Source organism: Mustela putorius, unplaced genomic scaffold (assembly GCF_011764305.1).
Source record: "Mustela putorius furo isolate JIRA1106 unplaced genomic scaffold, ASM1176430v1.1 tig00000095_pilon_pilon_pilon, whole genome shotgun sequence".
In the NCBI taxonomy this organism is placed as follows: Eukaryota; Metazoa; Chordata; class Mammalia; order Carnivora; family Mustelidae; genus Mustela; species Mustela putorius.
Genome location: NW_025421280.1, coordinates 17,754,670 through 17,775,473, shown reverse-complemented (window position 1 = coordinate 17,775,473; position 20,804 = coordinate 17,754,670). Strand labels below are relative to the sequence as shown.

The 20,804-nt window shown below is 47.1% G+C and overlaps 1 protein-coding gene across 2 annotated transcripts in view; it reads left to right on the top strand.

Moving 5' to 3' along the window:
• Positions 1 to 20,804, top strand: part of CACNA2D3 (calcium voltage-gated channel auxiliary subunit alpha2delta 3) — an 851,905-nt gene that overhangs the window by 622,489 nt on the left and 208,612 nt on the right. For both annotated transcript variants that reach the window (XM_045078786.1, XM_045078785.1), the window contains 3 exons: positions 5,845 to 5,916; positions 7,199 to 7,279; positions 15,572 to 15,646. In XM_045078786.1, the coding sequence (XP_044934721.1) occupies positions 5,845 to 5,916; positions 7,199 to 7,279; positions 15,572 to 15,646 (228 nt within the window). The remainder of the gene's footprint in view (positions 1 to 5,844; positions 5,917 to 7,198; positions 7,280 to 15,571; positions 15,647 to 20,804) is intronic.

Below are 20,804 nucleotides of genomic sequence, written 5' to 3'. Positions count from 1 at the left end.
AATAAGAAATAAAAACATATAAAAGGGGTAACATAGAGAAGAAATATAATCTTTGAGAAGAGTTGGTGAGTTGGCCTTTGTCCTTGGCTTGGAGCCATTCTCTTCCTGAGCTGAGTTCCCCATTTCTGCACAAACTTCTCTTTGAGCCCAAGCCTCCAGGGCTGAGCAGTGATGGCAGGAAGCTCTGCTGAAAACCACTTTCAGCCCTCAAATGGGCCATCAGTCACGCTGCCCCTACCTCGTTCAAATCCCTTCTGAGGGCCTGGCTCCAGCTCACCTCCTTTCTCTAGAGCTTGGCCCTCATTCCCAGAGGCCTCCAGCTGTGGGGGACTCAGGTCCTGCCACTGGTCCTGGCAAGCTTCCTGTGAGTGGAGATCCCTCCTGGGATCCATCCCTGAAGCCACAGCTGGTCCCAATGGAAAGGGCCCTGCCAGGGACCCAGCAGTGGCTGCAACCTGCCTCCATTCCTGTCCTCTTTCCTGGCAGGTTCTAGCATCCCTGCTGGAGCAGACTCAGGCTTTGCAACTCCTCACTCAAGTACTCAAAGCAGGCAAACGTTTATTCTTTATGAAAGTTTTACCCAAAGACATCATGACACCAGTTTTCATGTTATCCTAAAGAGTCCTTGTTTCCTCCAGAATACTGCCCATTGCTATTCAGTAGGAGTTTCCTCCGTTGTGGAAACGACACACAACCACACATCTTGAGGTTGTTGGGACCATCTTCCCTTTGGCCTTTCTGGCTTCAGCAGGGTCTCCCTGTGTGGGTTGTACAAGGTACCTGGGACCAGATCAGTGGGAATCTAGAGCTACTTGTGTCATTTATGGTCAAGATGGGCACTTGTGCGAGTTAGGATTCTTCTGCTATAAGAGTTACAAATTCAATCCATGCTCATTTGGGCAAAAAGGGAAAACAAAAAACAAAAAAACATGGCTACAAGGAACCCAATAATGGAAAACAGCATGGTGGAGTTGAGCTTAGGGATGAAGGCGTCCAGGGACTGGTTCTCTCCCTCCCTGCCCCTCCTACCTCACTCCCTCTCCCTCCCTCCTCGCCCCTCCTTCTCTCCCATCACACACACACACACACACACACACACACACACACACACACACACATTTCTCCTCCTGTCTCTGGGTTGACTTTATTTCCCAGCCCCTTTTCTATGGGGAAAGGACTTGGTTGTCAGGCTTACCTTCTTCTAATTATCTGCAAAGGGAAGGAGAAAGTTTTTCCTGTTAAGTCTGGATGGGAAAAAAGAAAAAAAAAAAAATGGGTGGCCTGGGCAGGGTGTGTGTGTGTGTGAGTGTGTGTGTGTGTGTGTGTGTGTGTCTAGTGCCCTGGCTGGCTCAGCCTGGGTGTGATGCCCAGTAACATGCAGGATGGGAGAGGTTAGTTGCCAAGAGAACCTTGTGGAAGAAAGAGATAAAGAGGATTTCTCTAAAGAAAGGGAGTAATATTTCAAAAAAAAAAAAAAAAAAGGAGGGGGAAGTACTGGGCAGTTTTAAAAAATAAATAAATAAATAAATAAAATTTAAAAAGTAAAACAGTATGAACACCAAATAGATAGATAGATAGATAGATATCTCCCCCTTCATTGTTCCATTGATACATATTCTTAAGTTATGTATCAAATGGATGAACAGCTCTATCACAGGGAACTTGTCCCTGCTGTCCCTGTTTCCAGGAAGCATTCTGAATCTGTCATAAAAACCCCAACAGATGTCAGTAGCTCCTGGATGTTTTTACTTTAGTCCTGGCTAGTCCTGAAGAAGAGCGCTCCCCTGGTCACGTGACTAGAGCCAGTGCACCCCCACCCCCACCAGGCCAGCATTTCTCTCTCTTTTCAGTCTCCTCTGGGGGACTTGGGGTTTCTGGTGGGTAAGACCTATGTCTCCTGCCTGGGTATCTTCCAGAACGTGGCATGGAGCTTGGCACAGAAGCTGGTGCCCAAGGAACATTTCCCAAGGGAATCCATGAAAGGTCATGACCAGAAGTACTGCAACACGGACGGACCACAGCTCTGGTGGTCCTCCCGTCTGGGGCCACACTGGAGGGCGGTCTGGGTGGTCAACCCGGGCAGTCGGCAGGAAACGAATCGAGCATCAGGAGTAGAAGGAGCCCCGGCCCCACCGCATATACCTCACACATGACTCCAAATGCATATTCATACAAGCCCACATGCATGATTAACTTGGGAAGCTGACAGGAAGCAGTCAGTCTGTCGAGCAAGTTTGTGCTTTATAAACCAGATGTTTGGTATTATTATTCCTCATTTCCTTTGATACCAGAACAGCCCCCATTATGTAGCAGAGGAAATGAAGGATATGGAGGAACATACAGTATTATCCAACAGAGCAGCACCACCAAGCATTTCGGAGGCCTGCTCAGAGCCTGGGCAAATGCCATTGAATGGCAGTTCATTTTAGGATTCCCACTTGGACTTAAGTTAATAGGATTTTTCCCAGATGGACCATGGTGACCTCCCTCCCCCATTGCTACCCTCTGGAACATGAATGTTGACTCTGTGTCTGCGTTTTTCTTGGAAGCCACGTGCATGAATCATAAGCAGCTCTTGCCTCAGCAGCCACTACAGGTTGGGGGGCACAGAAAAGCAGGGACCCCCTAGCGTGTGGGGACAGAGGGTGTCTGGCTGCGGCTGGCTCCGTAACTCCTGCTTGGTGGTCTGGACACAGCACCTTGGCCGCTGACTGCTGTTGCCTGTGGCAGGAGTGCAGAATGCGTTTCGATCGTAAAGTGTTCACAGTGCACGTTAACGTCCAAGTTCATGTTTCTCCTCCATGGACTGTTCAAGCTTCGCAGAACCCAGATCTGCGGAGACTGGAAGAGATGGAGCTCGTGGGTGCAGAAGAACATCTTAACGTCACACACTAATATTCCCAGGCCCCGCCAGCCCTCGTGGCCATGCTGGTGAGCTGTATACATCGAGAAGGCTCAGGGTTCAGGTTCTGGCCAAGCCAGTCCAGATCGGGGCCAGAACTGTCCTGGGAGAGAGCACATGTCCTCCCAGCACAGTGGCTAGACCGAGCTCATGGCAGTTCCTTTGTTTACCGGAGCCTGGTTAAAAGATGAGTGGTTTAAGTACACGTGTAACATAATGGGGACTTTTTTTTTTTTTTTTTTTTTTTTTGGAAAGGTAATGACGAGCCATAATTACTTATAGAATTAGCTTCTGAGTAAAACTGATACTGTATGCTGGCTTAATATTTGGAAGTCAGTTTCCCGTGATCTTGAACCTGTGCCAGAACAATTACAGGGAGTTATAACTGATTCTTGCTGGTTGCAGGAAAAAGCTTCATTTCTCATTACTGTCAGTGGTACGTTTTGATTTCATCCATGATACATGTTGGCATCGCTTGAAATTTTGATTGTGAAGTGGAAGTTGCCCAGGGTTCTGGATCAGCTCAAATCAGTTTTCTGTATAGCATTGAGGATTAATCGAGGAGTCAGAGTATGGGGAGATCTCCGATCCTAAGAGAGGTGTTTACTGTGGGTTGGTTCTGCCTTTGAAAATGGCCCTCCTTACCCCCAACAGTGGCCATAGGATACTTAAAGTACTTTTAGCAAGATGTTAGAACCATGTCTTCACAAACTATCATTATCATCTCATGGTTAATTTTATTTAGTTATTAATAGTATGATGTAGTAGTAAGTTTGTTGTCTTATTCTCAGACCCAAATTAGCTGGCCCAGATAATGGATTACATGATTACCATGTGTATCAGTCAGGTCTCTCCGGAGAAAGAGAAGCATAGGGGATAGATACATTTTTCTCTCTGTAGGATATACATCATATATATGCAATGGGGGAGAGAGAGAGATTGTCTGTAAGGAATTGCCTCGTACAGTCGTAGGGGCTGGCACATCAGAAATCTGTAGGGTGGATTGGCAGACTGGAAGGTCCAGCAGGAGGGGATGAGGGTAGTCAGGAAGTGGAATTCCTTCTTCCTTCAGGGACCTGTTTTTTCCTCCTAAAGCCTTGAACTGATTGGAGGAGGCATACTCACGTTATAGAGGGTCATCTGCTTAATCAAAGGTTGCTTATTTAAATGTGAGTCACATCTAGAAAGATACATTCAGGGCAACATTTAGACAGGTATTTGATCAAAACATTGGGCATGATGGCCAAGTTGATACATAAAAATTAACCATCACCACCATAAACTCTCAGCCCTTGAGTGAACATGTGAATCTTGCCTCATCTTGTTAGTCATGGAGGAATACAGGCCCACCTTGACGGAGATGGCTAAATCATGGCCCCATCTGTCTCTGGTAGGAGCCCTTCCCTACACCTACAAGCTTCTCTTTAGCTCTCATGAGTATTGATGCCCTATAATAGCGCTCCTTGAATTTTAATATGCATACTAATTATTAAATCATTCAGATCGGAGGGTCTAGAGTAGGGCTCAGGATTGTTCATTTCTAATGCAGTCATGCCGCTGTTCTGTGAGCCATATTATACTCTACAGCTCGAAGAATTTGTTGAAAGAACAAATGGGTGGAAGATGGCTTGAGTTCTATGACCTTTTTTCCAAAGGGCAGCCAGTCGATGGACATCTAAGTTGATGGGGACCCTTGGGTTTTAGAATCTTCTCTTTAAAATGTCTCTTCCCAAGAAGATTGAGGGAACAATACCTAATTTTTCTAGTCTAAAGGTATGGTATGAAGTACCTGAAGTCTAAAGGTATGAAGTACTCAGACATCAGAATATACTGTACACCGGACATAGTGAAGTCTCATTCACAGATTGCTTCAAGTGAGGCCAGAATGGGCCACGAAACTAGAAAGACTCTCTCCCCCACCAGACTTGCCATGGTAATTTTGGTCCCGTGGGAAGTGTCACATGCCTTGGTCTCACTCTGGACTCTGTTACTTACTAGCCACCTGACCTTGCAGGCATGGAAAAGAAGCCAACATCCTTTGAGCACGTCCTCATGCCAGACACCGTGCTGGGCAGTGTCACATTTTATCTTCATGGCAACAATGCTGGGGAATAATTGGCATTATCTCCTATGAGGATATGGAGGCTTAACAAATACAGTTAATAAAGATTCAAAGCTGAGAATTAAAACCAGGATTGTCTTGAACCCAAGCCTACTGTGGTGCAGGACTCTGTTTCCCCTTTTGTTATTGGGGCAGAGTAGAGTTCCTGCCTGTCTCTGAACCCTGTATGAAAAGCAGATGTGACTCTGGGTCTCAAAACATTTGTATGCAATTCAGATGGTCCCAGAAGGATATCGCTTGCCTCCCTTCAAGGGCTGTTGTTCCAGGAGAAATGTTTAGCTTCTTAGCAGTGATTTTGGGATCAGATGATAAAGTTATTTGTTGTGTTTTGTTTTTCTTTTGTTTCCTGTCTGGGACTGGCGCACAGAGATGTGTAGAGGTACCAGAAGACCTTGACTCAGCTACCTTGGGGAGAATAAATGATTCCAGATTCTGTTGTTTCCAGCAGGGGCAACTCCTAAAACCCCTTAGGCTCATATTTTCTGATCCTCAATTTTCAGATTAGGGAGAAGCATTCGTACTGCACATAAATGTCTGCAAAGCAAAAGGATAAAATCAATCTGTGATCATAAAATGGAGTGAATCACTAAGCTGCAAACCTGATGGTGACTGACTTTGTTTTCCTAGCCGTGGATGGGACCCTTATCTGCTAGTCAGAGTAGAGGGACATTGTACTCTTCCTAGGCTGCTAGCCTGAGTGGGCAGCGGTCCATTCCCAATGGCCCTGGTCAGGAAAGGATGAGATGGTCAAGGGCCATGGCCACCAGCCATCTGTGGTTCCCAGATCATTCCCGGGTAACTGACTTCTCTCTCCATCCAGCTTGCCGATGATCAGGGCCTCGTCCTGATGACCACGGTTGCCATGCCTGTGTTTAGTAAGCAGAACGAAACCGTGAGTACAGCAGCTGTGTTCCTGCGTGATGTTAGGAGGGTTGCCATCTCAGACACTCTCTGACTCAAGCTCTGGTGACCTTTCTGTGTTTGTGTTAAGTAAGGTTAGGGGCTCTATCACTTGTCCTCACTTTTAATTCTGTTGTTAGGATGACAACAGCAAGAATTGATGAGAGGACTTCCGACAGGTGTCACGTGACAGTGTGAAGCACTTTTCCCAAAATTAGGTGTGAAGCGACCAGAGGAAGGCAAAACCCAGAAAGAATCCTCATGTATGGTGGGATGACCCCTCACCAATGTTTAGTGACCAGCCTTGTGTTTGTTTCCTTGGGCTGTGGTAACAGAGGATCACAAATGGGGTGGCTTAAAACAGTAGAAATTTAATTATCACAATTCTGGAGTCTAGAAGCCCCAAATCATGATGTTGGCAGGACCGTGCTTCCTCAGAAGGATCTAGAATATCCTCCCAGTGCCCAGATGTTCCTCAGTCTGTGGAAGCTCTGCCTCCATCTCCACGTGGCCTTCTCCTCTTGTGGGTTTCTCTGTCCTCTTATAAGGACGCCAGTTGTTGGATACAGGGCCCATCCTTAATCCAGGATGGTTTGGCCTCAAAGTGATTACACGCTGTTTCTAAAAAGGGTCACCTTCCAAGGTTCAGTAGCAATTTGTGTCTTCTTCCGGGAGGTCTCTCTGACCCTGACAGCTTCAACACATCATGTAGACTTTGGAAACTGGGACCCTCCGTGGAGGCCTATTCCTTCTCCTTGGGTGTTGGTTCCAACACAGGTGTGAGGGTTATTGCATTTTTCCCCTGGGGACCAGGTGGCAGTGTAAGTGGAGAGAGCAGTTATGCTAGGTCTTTCCTGGAGAAAGCTTCCCTAAAATTAACTGGTTAATGCTCATAGCCTTTAGCTGCTAAAACTTTTGTGTTTCTTCACATTAATTTTGAATTTTCAGAAGGGAGAAGAGATGTTTGTTTGGGCATCTTGGTATGAGGGTGTGTGTGTGTGTGGAAAGGTACTGTGGTGCGTGTTTGGCCTGAGAAGCTACCATTCTTGTCTAGCATTATTTGTGGGTGGGGCTGGGAGCTAGAAGAGAGGCCTCGTGGAAACCTGGGTTAATCTCTAGAATTCCTTGTGGAACCTGGGTTAACCTCAATCTCTAGAAGCTTCGAAAAGACACTAGAGGGTGACCTGTGGTGTGCTGGTTTCTCACTCAATTCTATTCCTTCCCCCAAAGTAACTCATGATTGTCATTGTTACTTACTGTTTGTTCTTCAACAGAGATCAAAGGGCATTCTTCTGGGTGTGGTCGGCACGGATGTCCCAGTGAAAGAGCTTCTGAAGACCATTCCCAAATACAAGGTAATGCGTCACCTAACAGTCAAGGGCCAGGTGTCTAAGATACTTTCACAACCACTTTCACAACCTGACACAGTGATAATGAAAACAGGAATTAAAGAGGCCCCTTTACTCTCTTTCTGGCAGGAGCTGCTTTTTTTTTTTTTTTTAAAGAATAGTAATAGTTCAGGCAGATCTGAGTAGGTCTACACGTGCCCAAGTTTTAATGGGTCCGTGTCTATATGCTTATGTGGGTCTACACAGGTCCTATATCTCTGATGGTCCTCTACACCAGTCCTAACTCACTCCAATCTGAGGAGCCCCTAAAATATGTTCCTTCTTAACGTTGGAACCCAACGAGGCACAAAGAGAAATGGTCTCTGACTCTGTTGCTTGCACATTCCCTCTAACTTGGAAGGTAATGATGTACATGCGAATTAATACACTTTTCCTAATTCTAAATTAAAATCCACTAAGAAAACTGTTAAGTTTCTTTTTTTTTTTAACTCTGGAGGCAATCAAGGAGGTGGAGTAGGTAATTTTGGAGGAAAGAGGACGCAGTAAGCTCTAGTGGGCCACTGCTTTGGGAGCCTAGACCAGCACAAGGAGCACAGAAGGAAGGAACTCGGAAACAGAATGGAAATGCCAGAACCCTGCTCTGCGTGCAAGGCCAGCCCTGCATCGGGGAGAGAGGGAGGCCACACTTGCCCCTTTATCCAGCCGACGCTGCATTCCCGGTACTCTGTTCCCAGCACTGTTTGTTCAGTTCTTTTCGTTTTGCATTTGGGGACAGAGGCGGCTCTTGTGGGCCATCCCAATGCACAAGGGTCGAAACCACACCCGTGCCCTCTTCCCCCAGCACCCGGCAAACGGGCCTGCTCATGTCTTCTTCGGCCCACTCTCGGAGGGACAGGCACTTCCTTTGACCCCAACTGGAGGCAGGCGAGCTCCTTTGGGCCAGGAATCCGAGATTGCTGACTGGCTAACAGGGTCTCTTCCTTACCACCTCCCTCCCTGACGTGCCGAGCCTGATTCGCCACAGTTGTGGAGGGGTCAGGGACCTTCTTGGGCCTCGGCAGGAGGAAGACAAGGGTTAGTGCTCTGGAAGCAGATAACCCTGGGATCCCAGCTCCATCCCTGAGAAGCTCTGAGTGGACAAGTCTCTCAAATCCGTAGTTCTTCCGTCCAGTGGGGACAACCGTCCAACCTGCTCACAGACAGGCAGGAAGAATTGACCATTACCATTATCATTAACTGGGAATGATGGCGACACACTGACCAAGGGGACGGGTATGACTCACAGCCTCCGTGTGGGATGCTGCCAGCAGAGAGCCGGTAATACCTTCCCCATGCCAAGCCCGGGCACCCGTGGGCTTCACGTCCGCTGAACCCTCGCTAAAATAGAAGGCCCAACCAACCAATCTGTGAATCGAATGACTAGCTGACCCCATTCTGGGATCTTCTGCCACTTTTAAAATTGGGGTTTTCCAAGAATTTTGAAAGATATGAGGAAAGGCTTATAATACAAGGTGTATGTGGTAGGCTGTTGACAACAAGGACAGGCTTACCTTTGGACAGAGGGTCAGGACAAGAGGAAGCCAATGGCTCAGCCCATCACCAGGCATCCCAGCAAACTCTCATCTGAGCAACTCAGCTGAGCAGACAGCAGCGGCCAAATCAGGTTTCCTCTCAGCTGGTTGGAGGCAAAGTGAGAGATGCATAAAATGGCTTTTTACAAAAGACACACACTGTGTCTTGTGCTGTAGGATTAGCAGATAGCATTTGCCAGGACTTGGCGCTGTGCAAAGTGCGTGACCCACATCATGGTACCAGGTGTCCCTTAGGCAAGTTCGGTGCTGTTGTATCCATCCTACTCCTAAGGAAACTCTGGTTCCTGTGGCTTCTGTCCACCGAGCTTGGGGCCACATCAGTAGGAAGTGCTGAGTGTGATTCGAGCCAGGTCTGTGTAACTCCTAGACCCACGAGCTTAAGGACGATCTAAGCCATTCACACAACACTGCATGATTTGTTGTCCGGCTTCTGTGCCATCCCTACTGTCATTTACATAATAGTCCATTTGCAAATCAACTTGAAACTTTCTCCACTTAACTAAATTTTAATGGGAAATGCCCTATCACCATTTTCAAAGGAAAGGCAGTGTCCTCAGCCACTCTAGAAGAATTGTAAAAGTATATATATATATAAATTTAAAAAATAAGTATATAAAGTATATAAAAGTATATATATAAATTTAAAAATAAGGAAAGAGTTTTATAAATCATTGTTTTATAATCTAAGGTTCTGAACGTGAGGTCTGTTCTCTCATTTTTAAGGTAATATAAAAGGCAAGTGTGAAAGATAGACAAAGTGGAAACTTTTCTTTTTTATATAATTGGAAGGACGGAAGAAATTTAAAAAGAGCTGGCTCTCGCTAGGGATGCTGGCTGATGCATTCAATACCAGGCCCACGTGCCACTAAAAATCATCTTTGCTGGTTTTGTTTTGGGTCTGTTTTTTTTTGTTTTTGTTTTTTGTTTTTGTTTTTATTTTTTTTTTTTTTAAGAAAGCTAAACAGTGCACGGGAAGATGATGGACCACTAGAGTGAGGACCATGGGATGGTTCAGCCTGGGGCGATGGGCGCCCCTGCCTTCTGGGGCTCAGCACCATGGCCACCATCCAGAAGATCAGGGCCACCCCTACATAATGGCCCAGGCGTCTCAGAGTCCGCAGAGTCTGATTCTTCCCAGCACTTTCTGTCTGGCCCTTAGCATCTGCTCCACCTGTAGGAAAAGAAACATCTTAGAACAAGCAAGTCTTGTCTATTCCCATATGCCCATGCCACGTAGCTGATCAGATTAGAAGGCCAACTTCATAACAAGAGCACGTGAACTCTAAGCTAAAATCAGGTGTCTAGGCTCCCAAAAGGTGGTCTCTTTAGCAAAAGAACATTCCTGTTTGGGTTCACTGAGATGACAAAGGCCCTCTGTCCTCCTGCTGCCCCGGGCCTCTGACAACCCATGTCATCTACCCACAAGGCTTCTACAGTTGGGAGTTAAGTTCCAGAGGCATGATAGGACAGCTGGCTGACCCTAACCCACATAGTCAAGTGTTGGAAACTATGTAGCTCCCCCGGGGGTGAAAAGCCCCAGGAATGAACGAGGGATCTCAAGATAGCGGACCTTACTTGTATTGAAATGCCCGAACCCAGATGCCCAGGGCTCCTGGCTCAGTGTTGAAGGAAGGGCAGCCCATCTTTAGAGAATGTTTCCAAACATCTCCTCAGCCTCTTATTTCCTATGAGAAGATGTAGAAACCCAAGTACAGAGCCACCCCTGGATACGTGCCTGACACGCCAGCCAGTAGGAACATGATAGGGAAATGATACTGATGACCCCGTGCGTCTGTCTGTCCTCAGAGTTTCCTCTACCGGTCAACGTGCCAAGCTCTTTACAGCATCATTTCCCTTAACCATAGGTGAACGCTGGCATCACCCCCGTGTATAGCTAAGGAAACTGAGGCACCCAAAGCTTAAATAGCATGCCAAGTCTCACAACTAGCAATGTAGGATTTCAACCGCTATTACCCTGAAGCCATTAGGAACAATAAACAGCAGTAATAATAGTAGCAGTTGAAATGATAGTTAAAATACTAAAAATAATACAAGAGTTAGAATCAAATAAGGCAATAAAACATTCAATGAGCTTTTTACTGTGTGTTTGGTATGGTAAAAGGGCTTTAAAGGGCCCATTCCCGTTGAATCATATTACGCTCCCCTGAAGTGGGTGTTACTCAGCCCTACTCTTAGTTGAGGATCCTTAAAAATGACTTTCTCGACATAACTCAGCTGATCCAAGATGAGTGGAATAAAGTCTAACCACAGAGCAGAGGACAATGGGCCACAGAAAATTCACCAGCCAGTGCTGGTGAATTTCTGCCGCGTGCTTTCCCATGGGTCAGGCTGGGAAGTGGAGATGCAGGTATGACCTACCTGAGCCCGAGTCTGCCCTCCTAGGTTCCCACAGAGAGGCTTGGGAAAGGGGGTGCACGTCAGCCAGGGACAGCCTTGGCAGAGCACGCTTCTCTCATCCAGCAGAAGAGGGCTCCAGGGAGCGGAGTGTGGATCACACCTTTTCCTCCTGATTAACACCTTGTAAAGATGAGTCAGCTCTTGGCTCTTGGGGTTTTCCCAGAAGATAGATTTCTTTCTTTTCCCTTAGCTTCATAGATTTTCCCACAAGCAATCAGACTTCCTGTAATTTTTATTAAGAATTCCAGACACCCCAGCAATAACTTCCAGACACCACAGCCTCTGTTAACATAATGAGCCATTTTATAATTGGAGTCACTTCATTAGGCCAAAGGCTCTGCACTTGGAAGGGAAGCACCTCCTTCCCTGGGGTGTTGGACCACGAGGCTCCCAGCTTCCAGGAGAACATGCTTCAGGACGAGGGCCCTTTTGTCAAACCCCGGTGCTGGAAGGCCTTGTGTCTGATTTGTTCCTATGTGGGATTGCACAGTAGAATGGACAGGAAGACTGGTTCTAGTTCAAATGAAACAAAAATGAGAGATTTCATCATGATACTGATGTGTGGCCAACAACAAAGGTTGGGCATTGTCTTACTGTAAGCTTTTGGTTTTCCGAAAGGTTCATCCCCAGAGCGTGTTTTGAGGCTTACTCGGGATTTCTCTTCTTACGTCTCCATTAGGTTATGTCCATGGGCCACCAACCAAGTAACACAACATTGTGATGTTTTGTTCTCCTGGGGAAGACTTCAGCCAGATAGTTTCTGAATGTCAGGATGACTTTGTCAGGTCCAGCCTTTCCCGAGGGCCCACTGTACACCTGCCATGGCTCCCCTTTTCGGCTCATTTGTAGTACTTACTTTAGTTCAAGCTTTAAAGATAGACTAGACAATATTTGGGTAAAGCAGCGAATGTCTTAAATACTCACGATCCTTCCCGGAGCACCTGCCATGTGCCAGGTGTTAGGCGAAGGACTGTAGAAGTCAAAGATGAGTGAGATGCTCCATGCCTACAAAGAGCCCGTTTTGATAGGGCCGGTACTGCCTCATGGAGAACAAGGCAGAGGAGAGAAAGAACCAGCTGGGGCTGAGAGGCAGAGAAGTAGGTGTCCCATTTTCACGCATTAGGGTGAAGATAGTAGTGGGAAAATGCTCAGACTTTTATGGAAACATAGTATGGAAAGGAGGGAGCGGTGGGAAGAGTCAGGAGAGGCTTTATAGAGGACATGGTCCTGATGCTGAGCTTGGGCGAGAATTAGCTGGGGGAGATGGGAAGGAGAGGTGCTCTAGACAGCTGGTGTTTATGAGTAAAGGTGTGGGTGGGAGAGAAAACTGCAAGGGGGTTGTTGTCACGGCCGTGTGCCCTAAGATGTAAAGCGTGGAAGGAGATAGAGAAGGGTACTTGGGTCGGGACCAGGACCAGGACACCTGACGGATAGCCCTGTGGATTTCATCTTGCATGTGAAAGAGACCTTTAGTGGCTTTCATACAGGGGAGCTACGGGGTCACAGTTGTTTTTGACCTTGATCAATCTGGAGGATGACTTTGTTGGGGCCTCTGTTTGAGACATGAAGGGCATTTAGGACCATTGTGGAAATCTATTACCTTGAATTGATGTGGATGATGGGTTTGGGAAGCAGCAACGAAACTGAGTAATTTCTGCAAGAAGAAGTAGAGATTACTTGGATTAAGAAGTTGGGTTTGAAAGAAAGGAAGAAGTCCGAGGCTGATGCTCTGGCTTCTAACTTGGGAGTCTGGGTGGATGGGTGGTTCTCCCACAGAGAGGAGCAGAAGGAGCAGCACCCACCATGTTGGGCTGGGTAAGTCTGAGACACCTGGGGGATGTCCAGGTAGAGATGCCCAACACACTGTTGGACACTTGGACCTGCCAATGAGGGGAGAGGCTACGGCTGGAGCCCCGACCCGGAATCAGCAGCATCCGGGTGCTTGCTGAGGGGTACTGGGGGAGAGAGCCAAAGCAGATGATGGGTCCTGGGGATAGAAGCTTGGGGAGAAAGAGTACTTGAGGGTGGGCAGAGGATGGGGATCCTATGAAAAGGAGGATACCTGGGTGTATGGGGCCTGGAAGCTGAGGAAATCGAGAGTGTAGGGAGGGAGGGCAGTTGGCCAATAAAACTGGGAAGATTCAAGAGAGTTTTCTGTAGGGCATGGCCAGCCCTCAGGTGGCCACAGTAGAGAAGGGAGTTCTGTTCTGGTGGCATCTTGGTGGGGGCCAGGGGCACAGCAAAGGCAGATTCCGGAAGGGGCACCAGTGGGCAGCGGGGAGGCGGGAATAGTGGCTCCACAGTGAGCAGAGGACACTGGGTGGGAAGTTAGCTCAGCCTTTGCATTCCAGGGGAGGAGGCGGGGTTTCGGTCAGCTGTGTGGGATCTGTGCTTGAGTCCATTCCCTTCATTGCTTCCCATTTCCTGCTTTTCCACTTTGTCCCGTCCCTGCTCCTTGTCCTTCCATCCCAACCGCCAGTTTGACCACGTGGTATGACCTTGGCCATCATGGAACCTTCTACTCGGGTGGAGAGGCAGGCATGAAATAAGCAAAGGCCTTGCTTGATGGATATCTTGATTCCTTATCATCAAGCTCACAAAGAAGAGTCATCATTTTGATTCGTACCATGCAAGAAAATTAGAGAGTTTAAAGAGAGCATATGCAAGGAGTTCTACCTTCTTCTGAGTATTACTTCCTACAAGCAAACCAGGAACTGAAGTAAAATGCGTTCGAAGGCCCTGCATGTATTAGCAACTATAAAATATTACTTGTTTGGTTGAATTTTGAGTTTGCATTTCCAATCAAATACCACTCTTGCCTTTAATGGAAAAAAGTCAGTCTCTCGGAGTCCTTTTTGACCTCGCGAGTCTGTATTCAACTGGGACATAATAATGGTAATTAATGCAGTGTTGACTGTGTCTGACATTTTTCCAAGAGACAAGATGAAAGAGACGATATACATCTCAAAGGATAGGAAATCTCTGGTTTATCTTTCACAGCATAATGAAATACACTTTATCATTAGAGTCTTGTAGAATCTTACTAAGACTTGCTGGGCAAGGTAACTCCAGGAGAAAATGTCTGTCGCCCTTGACGACCACGTGCATATTTGCCTTATGTAACGCAAGGGAAACTTTTAATTGTTGGTGTTAAATTCTCTGAAGTTAATTCCACATCACCTTGACGTTAAGCTAACAAGCAGACAGGGTCATTCTTGGTTTGTAAACTCTGTTGTCTGGATCATTTAATAGTATCATATTCAAGAATGTGAGTGGCAGAGAATTTGAAAGAAAAAGAACTCTGAGGGCTCAGAACTATGAAATAACTTGTCAGAAAAAATAGAGGGTTCCCCCCCTCTTTCACGACTCTGGCAAAGTGGGTTACATTTTCTTTCTTCAGTGAGAGAGAGATCAGTATGGGTTTTATGCCAGGGGCCATTTGAATACATGAATGATTTGTAGGTAAATTTATTGTAGCCAATGGGTGCAGTCAACTGTGTAATAGAAATATTGTCAAAAAGCCGGGATTATTATTTAAATAAGTGCAGTGTTAAATTTGATTACATACTTTTTAAAGCTAATAAAACATTTCATTGCTCTCAAACTATTTCCCATAGTCCCATTTAGTCAGAAAACATAAATTAAGTGAGGCTCTGCATAGAAAATGACCCAGGCTTTGTGTCGATGGAAGCAGGCATGGAAAAGCTTGGCAGCCTCCAAAGTTAAAGACGAAAGAATATAAAAAGGGGTTGGCAGGCTCCTGTCTGGGCTGGTGGGGACACTTTTATCCATGAAGAATTATGGAAAAATGACTGTCTCGTGCATACTCAAGATGGTCCCTACGGGTATGGACTTGTAGGAAGTCTAGATGTGAATCGAAGGAGGCTTCCTCTTTGCTTTCCTTATCACGGGGAGATGGAAGACACAGGGAGATGGATAAGACTCTGTTCGCGTCGACAGAGGGTATGACCAGAAATGTCAGCTACTTTCTTGAAAAAAAAAAAAATTGTTTTTGTTTTAAATAAATCAAAGGAAGGCCCTTGGATACCAACACGGGGATGTGACATTTTAAATTGTGCTATTTGCTGAGCTTATCCCGGGACAGGTCTTCATTTCTACCAAATGTCAAGGATCAGCGCCTTGCATTCATTTTAATGAAATATTGTGCTGATAAGGGTTATGAATGCCAAGTTTAAGCTGTAAATTACTGAATGTCGGGCTGCTTTATGCTTTGTGAATTCACCGGGGAGCCAGCTAATGAAGGTTCCTTTCTCACTTCTTCTTACAGTTAGGGATTCACGGTTATGCCTTTGCAATCACAAATAATGGATATATCCTGACGCATCCAGAACTCAGACCACTGGTAAGAGAAATGCCTATTTCTATGTTTCTCCTTTGATGATTTTAAGAGATTTTCTTCGGTTCTACAGAGAAGACACTTTGCAGCAGCATTTGCCTTGAAGGTTCAATTTATATTATTTTGACACGTAACGCGTAAGTGATGGAGGATAAATATATTTACTATCATTCTCTGATACAGAAATCAATATATATCTATGTGCCTTTATTTATTTATTTCACATCTGCCAACACATGCAAAAAATATTTTAACTCCAGACGTTTAAGCCCATTATAACGGGTATCTTTATGTAACAAATGATCCCTCACCCTCCAACGAGACCCACTTATTACAAGTTACATTGGACACAACAAATTAGACCCAGGATCCCTGGTAATTCATTACGGTGGGATTTGCCCCTGAATTCCATGGCCTAAGCTCTGTGCCTCCTGTGTCGAAGATATTCAACAATACCTTTTTTTGTTTAATTTGAACCGTGGCAATTCTCTCCACTCCCTACCTAAGCCATATCCAATAGCATTGTTTGATGACCTGATGTGTAAACCGTTTTCCTTCTGAAGTGAGTCGGCCACGATGTCCTTGTCCACCCTGCCCCCTGGGGAGAGCCTACCCGGAGCATTCAGAGGAATCCGAGGGGCAGGCCGGCTCGGTGTGTGGGAGGCACTGGGCTGCTGATGGTCTCCCCTCTGGACTCCAGAGGGGCACTGGCAGGGAGCGTGTCTGTTGTCTATGCACGAGTGGCATCGTGTTGAAAGAAGGACACCCCTTTGGGTTTGAGTGTGTTTAGCTAATTTTACAGAAGATACAAAATCGTAAAAACCAATTACCGGGGGCGCCTGGGTGGCTCGGTGGGTTGGGCCGCTGCCTTCGGCTCAGGTCGTGGTCTCGGGGTCCTGGGATCGAGCCCCGCATCGGGCTCTCTGCTCCGCGGGGAGCCTGCTTCCCTCTCTCTCTCTCTCTCTCTCTCTGCCTGCTTCTCTGCCTGCTTGTGATCTCTGTCTGTCGGGTAAATAGATAAAATCTTTAAAAAAAAAAAAAAACAATTACCGTACGCTTTGCTTTTGCGAGTTAAGAAAGTGTCGGTGGTTTTCTATAGCCACCCACACCCGTGTTTGCTCGCACTCTCCCGCCCCACACAACCTTGTTTCTCTCATTGTGAGCAGAAAATAGTGGCTCGGGGTCTGCCGGGCAAATGTCAGCTAATGTGGCGTCGCGAGGACCGGTTTGCTTCTCGCCGGGGTCGTTGTCTAGAAAGAGCTCATCCTGGAAGGGCGTCATCATCCGACTTTGCTCTAGTCGCCCCGCTGCCATCGGAGTCCTGGCCACACCATCTGGATCCCACATGCATGTTTTCAGATGGGACTTAGGATAATATTTGGTTTCGTCAATCTTTTTATCAGAAAGGGGTTGGGTTAACTGCTCAGCGAACTCTAGAACTGTAATGTAACTCAGAATTATTGAAAAGTTTGAATGGAAAAGGCTACTAATTTCTGGAGGATGTTTAGGTCTAAAAATATATTTAAGTCTAAAAAGCTCTGCCTGTTCCCCATGTCCAAGCCACTTGGTGAGGCTTGTCTGTTGGGGGTGGGAGGAGTTATGTGTGTCTGTGGGGGAGTATGGGCTCCTAGTGCTTATTCATTCCAAGTTGGAATGGATCAGAGTCAGTAGAACAATCAAGCCTGGATCCTTCCTATGAATTTCCTTCCTATTTATCAGCTTTTTAAAAGGGAATGAAATGGAACCAGGCATCGGAAGTCACCAAGGTAACTTTTCTCTGCAGCAGTGGACATGAGTAGCTCCTCTCTGCACAGCGGACTGACAGTGCCTTCCGGGTCTGTTACGTGTCCTGGTCATGCAGCAGATGGCTTGTTTGCAAATAGTCCATTCGATGCATTTTCCAGAGATGTGGCCACTGAGAGGGCGGATGGAAGGCTTCTAGAAAAGCAGGACAAGCAACGAGAACCCACCATCCCATGACAGCACAAGTGCTCACGAATACAAGTCCTTTCTGTTCTTCATACAGTTATGGATGGTTTCACCAGAAGTGATGGCCGCGGTCAAGTTCCCATAAATGGGACGGCCCAGGCCAGGGCCCCAGCATCTCACCTGTGCAAATCCAAACCAGATGTATCATTTTGCAGCGGATCCATGGTAAGAACATACAGGTTCCGCCCCGGGAGGGGCTCAGTCAGTTGAGCCTCCGACTCTCGGTTTCTGCTCAGGTGATGATCTCATGGGTCGTGAGATGTAACCCCACATCAGGCTCCAGGCTCGGTGGGGACTCTGCTTGAGGATCCTCTCCCTCGGCTCCTCCCCTCACTCTCTCATGCACATGCTCTCTCTCTCTCTCTAAAATATAAAATAAATCTTAAAAAAAAAAAAAAAAAAACATAAGGAATGACCGGGCCATTTATCTATCTATGACCCTGACTTCGTGAGATACTTACTTGGCGTGATGCCAGCTGTTGAGGGTTATGTGAACGCATCCACCTGAGTGTGGTCCATAAGTGGTGTGGACTCTGCCTTGAGTCCGATGTTTTCCTCTTGGGCAAAAGACAGTGGCGAAGCGGGAGGAACTCAGTTTCGGCAACACACAACTGGCCCTTGACTCTCATCCTGCCACGTCCTAGCTGTGAGACCTGGGGTAAGGTAGCCTCTCTGAGCTTCATGTTCTCTTGCATGCTGCCGTGGCCCTCATGCAGAGACCATAGCTTTGTGTCAGAGTAAATGGGGTCATGCATGCAAAAAGCCTTGTGTGACAAAGCAGGCCCCAGGACGTCATGGGGCCCAAGGGGGTTATCTCCGCCTCCTGTTTCTGTTTTGTTGGCTCTGTCGATCTGTGCTCAGCTTCTATAAAGGTTGGAGAATGTGGTGGTGGTGGCAGCTTAGGAGAATCCAAAGGATTTTTTTTAATGATTCGGTTGCTTTGATTCCCATGATAAACATTGGTGAGGGATTGTACACACACACACACACACACACACACAAGGTCTCGGTTTTCTAGGCCACCTGGGGTCTGGAAGACAGGTAGATGACAACTCTACAAGAGGTTCTCTGGCAGCCGTGCCATGTGAGGAAACTGAAGTTCGTTGTTGCTGTTTGTCTGTTTTTAAACTATCAGTAAAAGTGAGAGAAGGAATTGTGGTAACAGGAGAGTGATAGGTAGCTACGCATCCGTCTGGCGCTGACGTGCACGAGTGGTTAGTTCATCTCAGTTTTGCTTACCTCGACAACAAGGGCAGGACGTTTGTCCCTCTCCTTCCCCCTAAGCACCAGCTCCCTCTGCACTCAGCAGGGACTCAGGAGATGAGCCGAAGAAGGGGCCCTCCAAAGCCACTGTTCATTTCCACTCATTTATGGTCCTTCTGGAAAACGTAACTTGTGGGCTTGCCCTGGAAACCTGGTATCTGCTCCGGACATCAGTCTCCCCTGCCCAGGCCCCTCCTGCACCTCCAGGGACAGCCAGCCATGCTCCCTGACTCCCTGGGGGCAGGGGACCCTCCTTCCAGCCCAACTCGCCTCTCCCACACCCAGCTGTATCATCGAGTCCTGATGATCAATGGACGTTCCCCGTGGTTCTGGCCAGGTGTGCCAGAGTTGCACAGCGGGGATGAGTGTGGGGTTCTGGGCAGGACGGGGCAAGGGTGCACGCTCGCATCGGATAACTCCGATTCCCTCTCCCTCCACCACTGGGGCTGTTTCTCTGAAGTGGGTTTCTCTGAAGCACAATACCAATATTTTTCTAATTTGTCCAATAAAATCTTTCCCTTGAACTTCATGTTTGGCTTGATTTTATCCAGTATTTTCTTTAATCTTGGGTGACTTGGGTGTGAATCACAAGGCGTCTCCAAAAACAACTCAGACACAGGCACTCTCACTCAGCAGACTTGCTTTGGTTTCATTGGCAAAACTGCTAAAATAATACTTTTCTGTTGATAGTCGGGCTCTCCATAGTCTTTCTCCAAGTGCCTCTCGACCTCTCTATCCTTGCTAGCATCTTGTGACTTCTGGAAGACTGGCGTTCACGCAGCACACCTTTACCTGGGTCCAGGTATGCTGGGTCCCGTGCTGGCCTGGGGGACACATCGCCAGTCCTCGGAGTTGGGGAGTGGGGGAGTAGGGCAACATCACAGCAAGAGGGACTCAAATTGGGCCTTGAGGAATGCTGTTCGGGTAGTTCTTAGACATCTGGAAGTTCTCTTCTGGACCCATACCACTTGCGAGCATTCAGGTTAAAAATATTTCAGAGTATAGCTACTGTTAGATTTCATTTTCTCATACTTTATTTTCCCCCATGTCTTCCAAATATCTATGGGTTTTATTTTTTCTTAAAATATGGAGCCCTGACTGTATCTCTTTTTCTCTTGCCCAACAGGGCATTGAGGGAAATAAAACTGGGAAGGCGCCCCCGTTAGCATGATCTGATTTTTGTTGGAAGCGTAGTGATCCATCTGCCCCTGCTTCTTAGAAGGGAAGGTCATCTGAGTTGATTTCCTTCCCCAAGGAGGCCCGGAATGTGGACCTGGTCAAACCACCAAAAGAACACAAATCAGTCTCCTTCCCGGGAGCCACAACACAGGCAGGGCTCCACCGAGAAGCCTGGGGCAGGACTCATTTCCACGGAGACCGCATTGACATCTGCCAAAAGCTGCTTGCTCTGCATCTGCAAGCGGGGGAGATGGGGAAGGATGCTGGAGGTTTTCTATTCTGGACGAAAATTTGCCAGTCGCATCAGCTGCTGGGTGCTGTGGGTGGATGAGACGGGAGGTGGGGATGAAGGAGAGAAAACTCCATTCATTCCTTCCGTGTTTGCGGGGCGCCCACTGAGTTCTAGACCCAGCAAAGTGCTCGAGATGGTTGCAGAGATGTGCCCGGCCTCAAAGAACTCAACATCTAAAAGGATGGATAAGGGGCGCCTGGGTGGCTCAATGGGTTAAGCCTCTGCCGTCAGCTCAGGTCATGATCCCAGGGTCCTGGGATCAAGCCCCATGTCCTGCTCTCTGCTCTGCAGGGAGCCTGCTTCCCCCTCTCTCTCTGCCTGCCTCTCTGCCTACTTGTGATCTCTGTCTGTCAAATAAATAAATAAAATCTTTAAAAAAATAATAAAAAAAATAAAAGGATGGATAAGATTTTGCACTTTGGGTGCATATAGAACTGTAGA